Genomic DNA, 13,937 nt, shown 5'->3' on the forward strand with positions numbered 1-13,937 from the left:
TCCTGATCCGTTCGTTCATTCCTTAACGGCCGCGCGAAGGCGCAGAGGGAAACTCAAATCTCACCACCAGCAATCCCTGCTGGCTTTTTGCCAATATTTTTTTTTTATTTGTTTTAACTCTTTCTCCCACCCCCCTCCCTTCCCCTCCGCCCCCAGCAGCATTCCTCAGCAACACCCCCGGTATCGTGTACGATCTCAAAGCCCGGGCGTGTGCCGGTGCCAATGCTGGTACCCGGCCATTGTGGGAGTGAATCCGGTCCTGACTGTCCCTTACCACCGGCGCCGATGTGATAGGGAGGCCGTCCCCCCCAAAATCCCAATCATGCGTTCAGCGACAGGCGCCACCAATTCCTTTGGTCAGGTAGGATATATTCGGCCAGGAGGAAGACGGGGAGATCGTCGAAAAAGAAACAAAATAATTTAGGTCATGGTGCAGAAGGGGCCGGACACAAAGCACGGAGTATACATGCACCTCTGTACCCAGAGGGCAATCGGTGTATTCCCACTTGAATAATGTGCAGACAGCCAGAGGGATGATGCAGCCTGCCGTCCCCGGTGTTCAGATCAATTTGGGCCACGGGTCCATCTTGATCCGGTTTCTCATGTTAAGGGTGTATTGCTTTTTCTCCTCCTTTTTTTTAATTCATACTTTTTTTTTGTTTTTCTCCCTTTTTCTTTCCTTCTTTTTGCCTTTTTTGCTTTTTCTTCTTTTTGATTCCCAGTTTACCTTTTGCCCTGGGAGTAGTAGAAACCAGGGCAAAGCAGGGGGCATCCGGGCATTCCAGCCCTTGATGCATCCAGAAGTACCCCCCCGAAGCTATTCTTTGCGACGGACTGTCTTCGTCATTGTCAACATACTGAAGAAGATCGGGATATAACTCTGTCAGGACATCCATGTCCGCTCCGATCAGATCATTCCAATTCCTTCCTCCGTCCTGATTACTCTTAGTGGCCTTTCTCCCAAAGCGGGAAACAGTCCGCCAACGGCTCTATGCGACACCGACCATTGCTGGACAAGGCCATCCCCGTCATGCCATCCACATTGGCCTCGTGTTGTGAATGGTACATTCTAGTCGCCTGTACCCTGCCAGGTACAGATTAATTGTCCCTGTGGTCTGCGCGCCTCTAGGGCCCCTACTGTACAGTGATGCTGCCTCTCCGAAGAAGATTCTTCCGTTGGTCTGTTTGCGATCAAATCACTGGAAAATGCTCCATTGAAACCTTAAAGCCCGGTCGTAGGACTCATCACCTACTTCGTTCTATCGTGTCTGGGATTGACAATGATAGTTTCCGACTGAATTCCGTTTTGGTCCACCGACATTCAAGAACTGCGATAGAGTATTCCTTTCGGTGACCGCCGACGGAAAGATTGCGCTACAGACCCCTATTCCTTCACCATTGCCGTCTCCCGTTGTAGGGGCAACAGGGGTGGTGCTAGAGGGGAAGTGGTTAAACCAAGAGCCGTGATCATGGTTTCTTGCCTCCATTGTTTTCCACACTTTCTCCCTTAGGGTGGGACATGGGGGATGTTAACCGATCCACCCGCCCCTAGCAGATTGATAGATAGAGAAACCCACTCAAGAGTCTCGGTCGGAGTGGATCTCACACACGCGTGGTGGCATCGGTAGGCCAACCCGAGTCAGCGACAGCCCTGGACCACACCTCCCCAGTCTTAACCTCAATATCAGAATCCGGCCGGGCTTCCCCCCCCCCTGCAAGTGGGCTCACACGCGGGATGAAGAATGGACTATTGACTCCGACCGCTCCGTATGTACTTTGTGGGATGGAACCATCGATCGACATCGTAAGATTATTATTTAAGCTCGGAGACTGCTGAAGGGTAGAATCTTAAAAGAGGTGCCAGGGGGTGGATACACGGAGGGAAGCAGTCGACCAAAACGGAGGGGGAGCAGACAATGTGGCTGGATCATTATCCAAGGCCGCGCACGAATAAAGGGGCTTGACTGCCGGCGGTCTTGCGTGCGCTTGGCGCCTCACTTTAGTAGTGCACCGATCACGATGGATTTGACCCTCCAACGCAAACTCGCCTCATTATTCCGGAGCTGGTCGGAGAGGCGGCAATTGGAAAGCCAAGCCCGTTTGCAAGCAAGCCGGTATAAAGAGCGGTGATGGTTCAGACCCATTTCTCCATCGCAACCTGCAGGCGACAAGCTGAGAAGTATGCTCGGTCCTGCACCCTCATTGGCTCCGTTTCTAGTGAGTTTGTTTTTCTACTTTGATCTTGTTGAGGCGGGGCGGGGAGGCAATGCCGCTTCTCTCCGTCCGCGCCTGGGAATTATCAATGTCAAGGCGGGATGGAATGAGTGGTGGTGGTAGATAGTGACAGGGGATGGATGACGCCTATGGCTTTTTCTTGCTCTCTGGCTGGCTTCCTTTTTCCCAACGACACCGACTTTTCAGTGGGGTTGTTCGGCCCGTAGTCGCGACGCTTGCTGCATCATCTGAGCTGATGATCCGAAAAAGTGATGCTTCCAACCCGACGACAGGCAGCCGCGAAACCGAGGGGGAGCGAAGACGAGTACAAACGAGATGCCGCTGGATTGATGCGATGCGACGGCGCCACTCGATGAAGACATGGATGATCGATGATTGGGAAGGAGCTTTTCTGGCTTGGAGACAATGTTCGATCCCGTGACAGCACCATCGGCCCTAGCCCTGTGCCCCGTGCCCTATGCAGCATCGAGGGGTCTGCAGGATGCTTTGCTTCTGCTGCTACTTCAATTAATCAATCCCAGCACGTATACAGGAAGTAGTCTAGGCATTGAGAAAGTGCCTGTCAGTGCCTGTCACTTCTTTCGCGACTAGCGTACTACGGCTATTCCCATTACGACTACCATGGTTGACAGGATAAGATCGATATCTTCCGCCCAAGGCTGGCTGGAAACAATATCCGGGCAGTATACGAGCAGAAAGACATCGATTCTTAGAGCGCATATGCCAATCGATTGGTCGTATCTTTGCTCATTGCCCTCTTCCCCCCCCTTCCCCTCCAATCGCTGCAGGATCAATGCCCACTCTACATTTCGTAATACATGCCGCAGAAATTGACAAAGCTCTCAATCATTTACAAAGTACAATGACCAGAGAAGTGTAATTGCAACAATGCTGGCTAGATATTGACTGATCACTCCATCTCACATCTATTCATGACGAACAATAAGAATTCTTGTTATGTGTATAGCGAAAGCTCACAACTTGCCGAACTATTACCGAGTCTTCATCTACTCTACTCACCTCGTCTACGAGCTCCCCTTACCATTGGTTGACCTCTGCTGCATTCCTTCAGGAAATACCATTCTGGAAGATCCTAGATGCCACAGGAAGCTAACAAAAGCCTATCTCAGTCCCAAGAGCGCCACTTGGCGGGATCCAATCGTCCCAGCCAAGCCAAATCAGAATCACACACAAAGACATCATTGTGCCTGCCCCTTCTTCCCTCCTCACCTCGGACACACATCCCAACCAAACATCCCCCTCAGCCAAGCATTTCATCCTCCTTCATACTATTCATATTTTCCCCTCTCTCCATCAGATCTTGTACAACCTACACCCCACATAACAGGAAGCAACAGACCTCCTGCATCCCCTACCTACACTCCTCTTCTTCAGCAGCAGGCAAGCAAGCAAACAATCAAGTAACGAACGCATCAACAATCTGTACCACGGACCTTCACCAAGCCCACGCACCCCCTGGGTTATGCAGATACAGCATTGGTAATCGAACCGTATCAGCATCTATAACGCTCTCGCTCGCTTGGATTCCCCCCCTCTTCCATCCCCGGATGACCGTCGCAATCTTAATCTTAGTCCCCTCCATTCCATTCCATTCCAAATACGTCGTCCGTGCAGATTCTGCAGTCTTTTTATCCCCCGCATTAGTACGGAGTACATCTCAATAATGTAACTTGCTAACTAAATCTGGGTTGCATTGAAGATATAAAGGGGGGCATTCATATTAAATGTCTCACAATCAGGGAAATATACTTGATACGTAAGAAATTTATTCATTGTACAAGATCTGCTTTCATATTTCTATGTCTGTGTGTTGTATTTCCTTGTCTGTGTGTAAGTATGTGCAGCTGTCTGTCATTGTGCAGGCAGTAGGCGACGGCATATGCGAGTAATAACTAGTCTTGTTTGTGGGAAATGCAGGATATCTGGTTACTAGCACTAAGTACATAATTATTGGCATCGAAAGACGAAGATAAGTATGATGTTTGCTTGCTTGATTTGTTTGCTTATCTACTGACCTACGTACTACTACCTGCATACATACTGCTCACTCATCTAAGCACGGATACTTCATTCGTATATGCACGAAATTTCTTGTTTGGTGCTTGATAACCCATGGTATCTGGAATTCATCACCTGCGGGCTCCTTTTGTCCTTTGCTTTGCTGCAAGCACGCATAACTTTCAACATACGTATCCCGTGGAGGTATCAAACTAGATCACATAGGCATTAGTAGTTACTCTATAGATACAGCACGTACCATGTTTCTTTGCAAATATCGGTTAATACCGATCCACAGACAGCACAGACTACTAACTAGTATCACCCCAACACAGGCAACTAAATCACAATATATTCTTTCATTTCGCTCTAGTCATTATCCATCAAAGGCAAGGAAGGGGAATGTAAAAAGGAAGCTAGGAATATGACACGCTATGCAAGGTTTCTGTCCCCGGGAATTAAAGAATCCATACGCCGTTTTTCCCTTCGCAAAAAGTCCAGATATGTAGTGGTAGTAGTAGATGTCCCTTTTATCCCCGACTCCCTGACGTTTCCGAGTGTAGAATAAAATGCGGACAGGTGATGATGAACAAATAAAGAAACAACTAAAGGAACAAACAGACAAACAAGGCTGAACTGAACGAATATCGACAATGTAAATCAGGACGGGGTGGGTGTGTATAGCTTGAGGATTCTCAACTCGGATCACGACTGCGCACGATACAATCCAGGTATGCATACTGAAACAGACGCGACCAGGCTCTCTGTCTGGTCTTGGTAAGAATTATAACTCCCAAGTAGAGTGTACTTTGTACCTGCAAAGGTCATGGGTGAAAGTCTAGAGAGCAGCCACTCCTCGGAGCAACAAAAGGAAGCACAAGAATATGCGATAGAACTCCAATCACCACAGCACAGACTCCAAATAATGAAACACCGCCTCTTTCGTAGAGGTGTAAATGCTACCGTCTCACCGACGACTGAAAAATGGCGCCTGATTGGGCATTGAGAGCAACGAGTCAGCTCTCTGAAACACATCCCCTTCGAAGAATTTGTCACTGTACGCACTTGCGGGGGTAGAAGGCACGGTTGCCTGCGCGGCTGGACCAAGGGCAGCACTTAGCGGAGTCGCCGGGAGATGGACGGATTGCGGGGAGACGCCGGAGTTCAAATGAAAGCTGCTTGCGTTGGATGCGGTATTTTGGTGCTGTGAATGCTGAGATTGTAGCGGGGGCCCGTAAATGTTTGCTGCTGCGTTGCTTGGAGCCATATCGGCAAGATAAGACCACGGCGAGGCGTCGATCAACCGACCTGCTTCTCTGCTTGCTCTCTGGACGGGACGGAGTATGACAATGATATCACCCGGGAGAAGCTGCATACTTCGAACCTCCCTCATGTCGGTAACTAGATCGACGAAGGACTGCATAAACGCCTTGCAGAGTTGCCAGAACTCACGCTGGTTCCGCATTCCGCCACCAGGCTCTTTTACCTTCATGTTAGAGAGACGAAGACCCAGGGCCTCGGATACTTCTAAGCATATCCGACACCGCCGGATCAGATTGTTCCATAGCATTAATATGCCCTCAGATTCATGTTCCTGCTCCGCTACCTCATGGCATCGCACTAGTTGACGGCGCGCCAAAGGCAACGCTTGGAGGGCAGCGGTGTAGGCAGAGGTAAGTTGATAGAAGATCTTTTCAAAGATTCGCTCCTCCTCGATCTCATCTAGGCCTGTCAAGGGATTGATTCGAGGTACAACGGCGCTGGGCATTGGAGGGAATGACTCGCCTGAACGAGGGGTCGCGAGTGACGACGGTACGGATGTGTTGATATGATTAGACCTGCTACTCGACCGGCTTCGTGCCCCAAGGCTGAATGGAGTCGGAGCAAAGCCAGGCGAACTGACAGCGGACTGGTAGTTTTGAGCAGCCTGGAAAGGTCCAGTCGTAGTGATCTGAGGGTGCTGGATTGTGGTGTCACTTCGCAATCGGCGCGTCGACAAAGAATGCTCCCTCCCTCTGGTTGGAGTGACTGTTGGTCCAAGGAAGCGGTCCGAGCTAGCGGACTCTTTGATTTCAGGTATAGAAGGCTTTGTCGCAGAGGGCGGCTTGCGGGTTTGGAGTGGGATGCCCAAGCTCGCACAGGCGTTGCGCAGTTCAACTACGCTGCCAAAGATCATGAGCATCAAGGAACGCAAGTAGCGTGGGTCGCCATTGGCAACTATCTTGTCGATGCTATTGCGTAGTTGCGTTCCAACATGAGTGTACGCAATTATGCATGTCTCGCATTCCCTTTTGACGGCCTCATTCGACAAGCGCACCGCATCCACCTCGTCAGAATGGTGCTCCGCATTCTCTATAGCTTCATTTAGACGTTCAACGTGGGTAGAAGCGTTGTAGAACACGATCTCGAGACTGTTGCGCCGAGCATCATCGCGTTTGATCACATTGATCAGAGAGGAAACATTCGACTGCACTTGGAAGAGTGCAAAAAGAATCCCCTTTGCACACTCGATGATAGGTTCCGCGGTTTCCCTTTCGCCCTTGTGTTCTGGCAGACTCGACATTCGATTGACAAAGCCATCCTTCAAGCGCCTTCGTTCCCTCGGGCTACTGGGGCTCGAAGAGTTACTGTTGCACACGGCTGCAATGGGCCGAGTGCGAAGGATAGAGCCATAACTCAAACCCCGTAAATGACTGTTCCGATACGGCCGGGTCTCGTCCAACGTCCCTAAGTCGGTATTCTTCCGGATAACTCCCATCCGCTTGTTACGCGCGGCCAGAGAGGCCTGGATGATTCCTTCACTGTTGCTCCGGTTGCGTTCATTGACTCCAGCGAGAGGCCTAGCGCCGGAACGTGGGAGAAAACCGCCCTGGAAGACCGAATGCTGTCCCGAAGCAATGCGATAGTGCGATTTGAGAGGTATGGGCGGAGGACGAGACAAGGACGGTGACTTTGGGTCGGAAGAAAGATCACCGGTGCTGGGGATCACCGGAAACCGACTGCTCACTCCGCGTTTGACGGGTTTAGGGGTGTCCAACATGCCCTCGCTGGATATGTCGGTGTTAGTCAGTTGCTTCCAGATGACAGGTTCAGTCCATACCTGAGCTCGTTCCTCTCGACTTCCAGAGTCGTAACAGGCTGTTTGGTTTTCAAGAACCGCTTCAGCTCGGCAGTAACCGCGACCTCCTTCTCATTATCCGTCATTGTCGAGGGGGCGAACTCTGTCTCAGACGTCTCGAGAAGCCGTCGCAGGGGGCCCCGCAAGGGGTTCCCGGCTACTTTAAGAATTTGAAGTTTGTTCATGTCGGAGATCCCCAGAGGCAAATCATCAAGGCGGTTCTGCATTACCGATAGGACCCGGAGCGAGGACAATTTCTTGATTTCCTCCGGGAGGTGGCCGATCTTATTGCGGCTGATGTCTAAGATTTCAAGAAGCGGCAATTTGTATACCTAAATTTCCTGTTAGAATCCCCAGAATCACTCTGTAGGTAAGACAAGTAACATGACACTCACCCCCTTGGGAAATTCTCGAAAACTATTCGCTCGAATATTGAGATACCGAAGATGGGAACATTCTGCGAACCGGTAGGGTATATGGAAAAGGTGATTATTCGATAGCGAGAGGCTGCAGGGCGTTAGTTACTCTCTAAACTCAACTGTGGGCTTTTATATTCCGTATTACACACCGTTCAACTTCATCTTTGATGATGTCAACTACCGCTTCGGGTATACGGACAATGTTGGAATGGCCCAAGTCAATGGTCAATTTTGGCTTCACCACATCGCTGACTGCCTCACTGCCTGCTAGGGAGCGTTTGGTCTCTTGGATGCCGTTTTCCACTGCTCGCCGCGCCAATTCAATCGTTTCGTCGGGTGACAAAAGACGGGGACCCGTCTGATGTTTCCCTAGGCTACTGCTGCGACCATCACCAGCAGACCCGTTCACCAGTGTAACCTCGTCCTCGCTTTTTGCCGCCGCGTCATTGTTAGAAGAGGAGGACGAAGAGGAGAGGGTGTTCTGTTCCGGAGTTCGCCTGCTAGTATCCTCCTCATCCACGTCGCTTCGGTATGAACGAGGCATCCTGATGGCGTCCTCCGGGCGGACCATTGTAGAAAGCATGGTTGAAAATATGAGAAAGAAGCTATTCTAGCGGCTGTGTTTGACACTGGTCAAATTTCCAATGTATTCGAATATCGGACAATTGATCCGGTCAGAGAGTCTCCAAGACGTGCATTGAGACCGGAACGAAGCATGATCAACAGGCGCTGCAATAGCGACGTAACCGTAAAGCCCAAACAAAATATACGTCAATGCTGTACAAAAGCGAAAGGCATGTGGTTGTGAAGACCCAGGTTCGACTGCGGCGCGAGGCTGGCTCAGAGAGCTTCGGTTGGGCTTCAAACGTACGAAGACCCGCTCGGGTTCTAATGAGAGTACGGAGGCAGGGAGGGATCGTTGGATGAAACTCTGAGCGATCGCGGGTTGAGCTATCGATTTGACAGGTTGTATTGAAGGGCTCGATCACACTGGCAGTCGACTTTTGTGCCAAAGGATGCGGTCGGGGTTCAGAGCAAGCCGGCGTTAAGTTGATCAGTGAAACGCGAAGAGGTGCAGCTGTCAGACGAGAACCACTGCCCGGCAGATTATCCGAACATGCAGCAGAACGGAATCTCAGATTCGTAAGAACACTCTCTGTCGATGAGATGCAAGCAGATTCCAATGGATAAGATGGCCAGCAGTCTCTTGCAGGTCGAGCAAGCCGACTGACAAGAGGGTTGAATCGGAGAAACGCCTGGTCGATAACTTTCTGGGGGTTCGGGCGCGATAAGTCCGCCGCAATGATTGGCTCAGGGGACACCCGGCAGACACACTTGAAACACCACTATTGTTTGAGGTTCGCCTGCTCACGAACTGTCTTCCGACTTTCATGTTCCAGATGGTCATTGCCTCACAGCGCTGTTTTGTGGTTCCAAATCACTCTTCGGCTACAGATGTATAGTCGATATGTTAGCTCTACTGCCTGCTATCCATGCGTGCACCCCCCTTGTCCACTTGACCTGACCAACACAGCTGAAAAGGACAATTTATACGTGACCCAAAACTCTTATTCACAGCAAGAAAGGATATAGAGAAAAGCATAAAAGTAAAACAGAGCGACTCAAGAAGAAAAGAAAACATATCGACAGTCCAGTAGTGTACATAAGCCATTAGAGAGTCTGGCAAAACCCGCCTCATCCGGGGTTGACAATACTAAAACCCTCAAAAAGTAACAACTCCCGCCTTCAGGCTGCTACCGCAACCTTTTCCGTGGCGTCATCATCCAAGCTCGTCTCTTGCTCCTCAGCAGCTTGGACTTCCGGAGCCCCAAGGAACGCAGCCATTCTCTGGTCCGAAAGCTGGGCCTGCAACTTGGCCCATTCCTTCCAACGCTCATACTCCTTGTTCTCGAGGTCCATACCGATCTGTAGACGTGTCGGTCCAAACACAGCACCAGTAGCTTCGGCTTCCTCAGCAGCAACACGTCGTTCAATGTCTTCCTGTAGACGGAGACGGTAGAACTCGCGGCGTGCAATATCGTAAGCGGCGCTCTTGGTCATATCGGGGACATTATTAAGGAGCCAAAGCTGTCGCTGAACAACGCTATTTCACCGGAAACCGGGGGAGTTAGCATCAAATATCTAATTATTGGCGAGATCCTCCCGCCTACAGATCGAGGACACTAGACGTACCTCTCACCATCCAAGTGCTTTCCCCGCTGCTGGAGCCGGCTCCAGTTATATCTCTCAAAGTCCTTGCCGGACTTTTCGACAAGCACACGGGGTCGGGCAAGCTCCCAAGGATGGTCGCGGAAAAATTCCTTGCGCAGTTGATCCTCCTCGTATTTGATTTCGACAGGCTGGAACATGCGGCTTGCCTTCTTCGGCTTGATGCGTTTCTCCTGGACTTCGAAGACGGCCTGCGGCCTCGATGCGCCAGGAACAGTCTTCAGGCGCTGGCGAACCAATTGGTGTTGTTGAGGTCGATTCCGCACCAGGACCTCAGTGGGGGGGACATCGTGCATTATATCAAGCCATTTGGGTGTTTGACGAAGTTTGCCGGCGGATTGCTGTGCCACAGCGATTTGGCGAACCCGGAGGGCCGTGAGGTTATATTTGCCCATCGTGAGTTGGACGCGGCAGCCAGAAGGCCGTGCAGAATCAGCGGGGAGGAAAGGACAGATCCGGAGAGCAACAAAACCGACAGAGGGATGAAGCAAAAGGCCGGCGGGATGATTAATTGACCAAACTCAAAGATATGACGACGTCTGGCCTGGACCCAGGTGTTCGGGAGACAAGATCATGGGCAGGGAAGGTCCGGGAGTTTGGTGTTCCAGATACCTGCGCAGGTGCAAAAAAGAGGATTGGCAATGCGCGGCTCCGATTGGCCCGTCGCCGGCTCCGCCCGGTGCAAAGCCAGAGCGAAGGCCAAAGCCCATAATAATAATTTGACCCAGAGCTCAACCTCGCTGTCTATCTACTGCTTCCTACGCCCTCCTCCTCCTCCCCCCTCTCTGCCCTTTGGGACGTTCCTCGTCCTTGTCCGCGTTTTCTTTTTCAACTGCCTCCTGCCACGCTTGAAGAGCTCTCGGGCCGTTTCCCTTCAAGCTGCTCGAGATTTCCTCGGGACATGCAGGGCTGATCCAATGCCACGATGTCTGCCATCTCATGCCTCCTCCCAATAGGTACCAGAACTCGACCGACCTGCGACTTCTCCCCTCGCAGCGGTTGGATACGAGTCTCCCCACCCGTCACACTTCGATGTCAAACTCCGAACCGTTCTCCTACAATGCCTCCTTCAGACGACTCAGTTCCAGACGTGCCCGCCCTACCGCGGCGTCGTTAGCAGACCTTTTCGTCAGCTCCCTGGTCATGGCAGGTTACTGCCATGAGCACACCCCTCGAGCTAGGGGAATCTCTACGGTCTCCATGAAGAATCCAGGGAATAACGTCGCTCGATGGCAGGATCGGGGGTTGACACACCGCAGGCAATTGTCGTCGAAACATCGCCTGGACTGTCTAGGCACATCGACAGGTAGTCTGCATCGTTCAAGCGCACAACGCATGATTAATTCCGGTGTTGCGTTGAGAGTAGAAGATGAGGATGGTGAAGGGAACTGCTTTGCGAACAACCCGTCAGCGGGATCTTCATTCGAAGCTCGCTACCAAGGCGCGGGCACAGAATCAACATTACAGTCACATGGAGGATTACGAGAAACAGATCTGGAGAAGTTGAACAGCGAGCTACCAACAGCGGACGCAGAGTCAACTAGCGAAGATAACTTGACTGCGAGCGACAACGCCCCTGATGAGGATAGGATTGGCCGCTTACCGGATTCGTCGAGCAAGTCGGAGAAATATCGCCATCACAAAAGAACAAGTCCAAGCAGGAAAGCATATACATCGACTTCACAATTATATCGAGCTGCCTTTGGCAATTCACTCAACTGGAAACAGGCAGTTGATCTTGTTGCAAACGAGACACAGAAGGGACCACCCTCAAACGAGGTATTTCCGGCGGTAGACAAGTCGCGGGACGCTTTGGAATACAAAACGGTCGAGGTATTCTTGGACGCTATGTGGAATGAGAGGATTTCAAACCATTACGTGTTTCGACTCTACAGAGATCTTCCCTCCCCCGGGGTTGCTTACCTGTCCAAACGCTCCCGAGGAGCACTCCTACGTCGATTTGCCGATCCTCCAGACCGTCGTTGGGTGGATGCTCGTCGTTACCTTGCGTTGATAGAAGACATGGTCGCTGCGAAGCTGCCCATATCCCGCTCACTCTGGAGTTCTGCTATACACCTTGCAGGACGGGCGTCTGGGAAGGTACGCAAGCAAGATGTGGTGAGGGCTATTGGATCATGGAAACAAATGGAATATCTGGCGCGTGTGAAGTCCGATGACGTCGTGTTCACCATCCTCTTCGATATTGCCATCAAAGCGAATCAATTCACCGTCGCGGAACGACTATTGGAGGAAATGAAGAAGCGTAATATTGAGTTCCGGCGCTTTGGAAAGGTCTCCAAGCTCTACTATTATGGTATGCAAGAGGATGTTGCTGGAATCCAAGAGACATTTAACGAGTTTGTATCGAGTGGTGAGATTGTTGACACGGTTGTAATGAACTGCCTAATGGCGTCATTCATTCGCGCCGGGGATGTGGACTCAGCGAAGCAGATATATGCAGAGATGCTTGAGGCCCAAGCAAAGTCCCAAGAGACAGGGGAACTAAGCATCGAGTCGAAGCATTCAAAAACACCGCATCTCACATCGGAGATGAACCTCTATCGGAGCCGAGTGAAGAAGCTGGGTCGAGTCCTGCAAGAATCCACTTCACTGAAAGAAATCATGCCTGAACACCATCGCGCGCTTCAGCAATCGCTTCACGCAATCCCTGACACTCGGACATTCCACATATTTCTTTCATTGCACGCTTACAAAACCGCTGATATTCATGCTTTCATGTCTGTCCTTGCAGACATGGAGAAAGTCTTCGTGGTTCCGCCGCGTGGTATGATATACCTCCTGCTTTTTGACGGATTCGCTCGCAACGGGCGCAACAAGAAAGGCTGGACGGCTGAACGGCTACGTGTAGCTTGGAGAACCTATCTGCGTGCTCTCTACGAGTCAAGGACGAGACTCATTGAAATGTACCGCAGCCAAAGTGGAAAGCACATCACAGAGATCCCGGTGTTAAAGGCCCCCGCCGCGATTGAGATAGGCTGGCCAACAATTTCGCGAAAGCCAAGCGGCCTGTATACTCCATTGCCTTTTGCTGGCACCGATGCCAAGGAGTGGGGCGAGGCTCGAAACGAGGAACAGAAGGCGATGGGCCAGTACGACGAGCGCAGAGGTGTCTCCCATGCCAGTGAAGGCATGGCTGCTCTCGAAGAAGACATCGATGTTGACGAATTGTTTCGACAGCAAGCTCAGGACCTGCAAAATGAGCTGCAAAATGAGCCGCGAGATTCGGAAGAAATCGAACGCCGGATAGAGAATGGCGTCTTTCTTGGTCGCCGAATGGTCATTATTATTCTCCGCGCATTCGGCGCATGCTGCGGACCAGAGGAGCTTATGAAGGTCTGGCTGCAGATTATACGGATCTGGCAGCCGGAGAAGCGCAAGGCGCTGGACGTCCTGGCTGCCAAGGAGGAGCTAGAGAGGCAGATGAACAGACTCCAAAGGCGATATTAGCCAATGATGGAGGTTTAGGTGTGGGACGGTGATGCATGTACATTATAGACCTGTTATAGTAGTATATACCCTCAGGTTGAAGCCTGATAGCGGTTTTTCGACGGCAACAGCTAATTGCTGTCGCTTGTTATCCTGTACAGCGAACAAGCTCGTGTGTTATTAGTTTTTCAAATGATATATCATCAGTAATGAATTCAGGAATTGGGCGTAGAAACGCATTCCAGGTTAACAGATCAAGCGGTGGTATAGATCCATGGCAGAAGCAACAATTGGCAATGGAGAGATGCTCTCACTGAATCACAATCCCATCTGCCTTCCCGATTAGGGTCTCTATCGATATCACGTGGCATCGCGTATCGTACCTTCCCCGCGTCGCGTCATCCAGCCGATGCTTCAAATCTCGATTCTGGGGAATCCTCCCAGCCTGTGCAGTCATCTGTTGTGCTTCT

At 51.1% G+C, this 13,937-nt stretch overlaps 6 protein-coding genes across 6 annotated transcripts; 2 read left to right on the forward strand and 4 right to left on the reverse strand.

Moving 5' to 3' along the window:
- The first annotated feature begins 250 nt into the window (after positions 1-250).
- Positions 251-1,099, forward strand: BDQ94DRAFT_142153 (uncharacterized protein). Its single transcript, XM_026765976.1, has one exon. The coding sequence runs from the start codon at positions 534-536 to the stop codon at positions 876-878; it is 345 nt and encodes a 114-aa protein (XP_026627167.1). The 5' UTR covers positions 251-533; the 3' UTR covers positions 879-1,099.
- A 21-nt stretch (positions 1,100-1,120) lies between these two features.
- BDQ94DRAFT_142154 (uncharacterized protein) lies at positions 1,121-2,177 on the reverse strand. The gene has a single exon (XM_026765977.1). The coding sequence runs from the start codon at positions 1,485-1,487 to the stop codon at positions 1,260-1,262; it is 228 nt and encodes a 75-aa protein (XP_026627168.1). The 5' UTR covers positions 1,488-2,177; the 3' UTR covers positions 1,121-1,259.
- Positions 2,178-4,599: 2,422 nt separating this feature from the next.
- On the reverse strand, positions 4,600-5,275 carry BDQ94DRAFT_142157 (uncharacterized protein). Its single transcript, XM_026765978.1, has one exon. The coding sequence runs from the start codon at positions 4,991-4,993 to the stop codon at positions 4,631-4,633; it is 363 nt and encodes a 120-aa protein (XP_026627169.1). The 5' UTR covers positions 4,994-5,275; the 3' UTR covers positions 4,600-4,630.
- On the reverse strand, positions 4,600-9,002 carry BDQ94DRAFT_178139 (putative cell morphogenesis protein Sog2). Its single transcript, XM_026773064.1, has 4 exons — positions 7,941-9,002; positions 7,768-7,879; positions 7,355-7,704; positions 4,600-7,301 (listed from the first exon to the last, which is right to left on the reverse strand). The coding sequence occupies exons 1-4, from the start codon at positions 8,372-8,374 to the stop codon at positions 5,222-5,224; spliced, it is 2,976 nt and encodes a 991-aa protein (XP_026627170.1). The 5' UTR covers positions 8,375-9,002; the 3' UTR covers positions 4,600-5,221.
- A 250-nt stretch (positions 9,003-9,252) lies between these two features.
- Positions 9,253-10,620, reverse strand: rsm25 (mitochondrial 37S ribosomal protein mS23). The gene is made up of 2 exons (XM_026775285.1): positions 9,985-10,620; positions 9,253-9,895 (listed from the first exon to the last, which is right to left on the reverse strand). Exons 1-2 carry the CDS (start codon positions 10,413-10,415, stop codon positions 9,538-9,540), a joined length of 789 nt encoding a protein of 262 aa, XP_026627171.1. The 5' UTR covers positions 10,416-10,620; the 3' UTR covers positions 9,253-9,537.
- A 613-nt stretch (positions 10,621-11,233) lies between these two features.
- Positions 11,234-13,645, forward strand: BDQ94DRAFT_142163 (pentatricopeptide repeat protein). Its single transcript, XM_026765979.1, has one exon. The coding sequence runs from the start codon at positions 11,356-11,358 to the stop codon at positions 13,486-13,488; it is 2,133 nt and encodes a 710-aa protein (XP_026627172.1). The 5' UTR covers positions 11,234-11,355; the 3' UTR covers positions 13,489-13,645.
- Positions 13,646-13,937: the final 292 nt, after the last annotated feature.

This window comes from Aspergillus welwitschiae (genome assembly GCF_003344945.1).
Source record: "Aspergillus welwitschiae strain CBS 139.54b unplaced genomic scaffold BDQ94scaffold_13, whole genome shotgun sequence".
Taxonomy (NCBI): Eukaryota; Fungi; Ascomycota; class Eurotiomycetes; order Eurotiales; family Aspergillaceae; genus Aspergillus; species Aspergillus welwitschiae.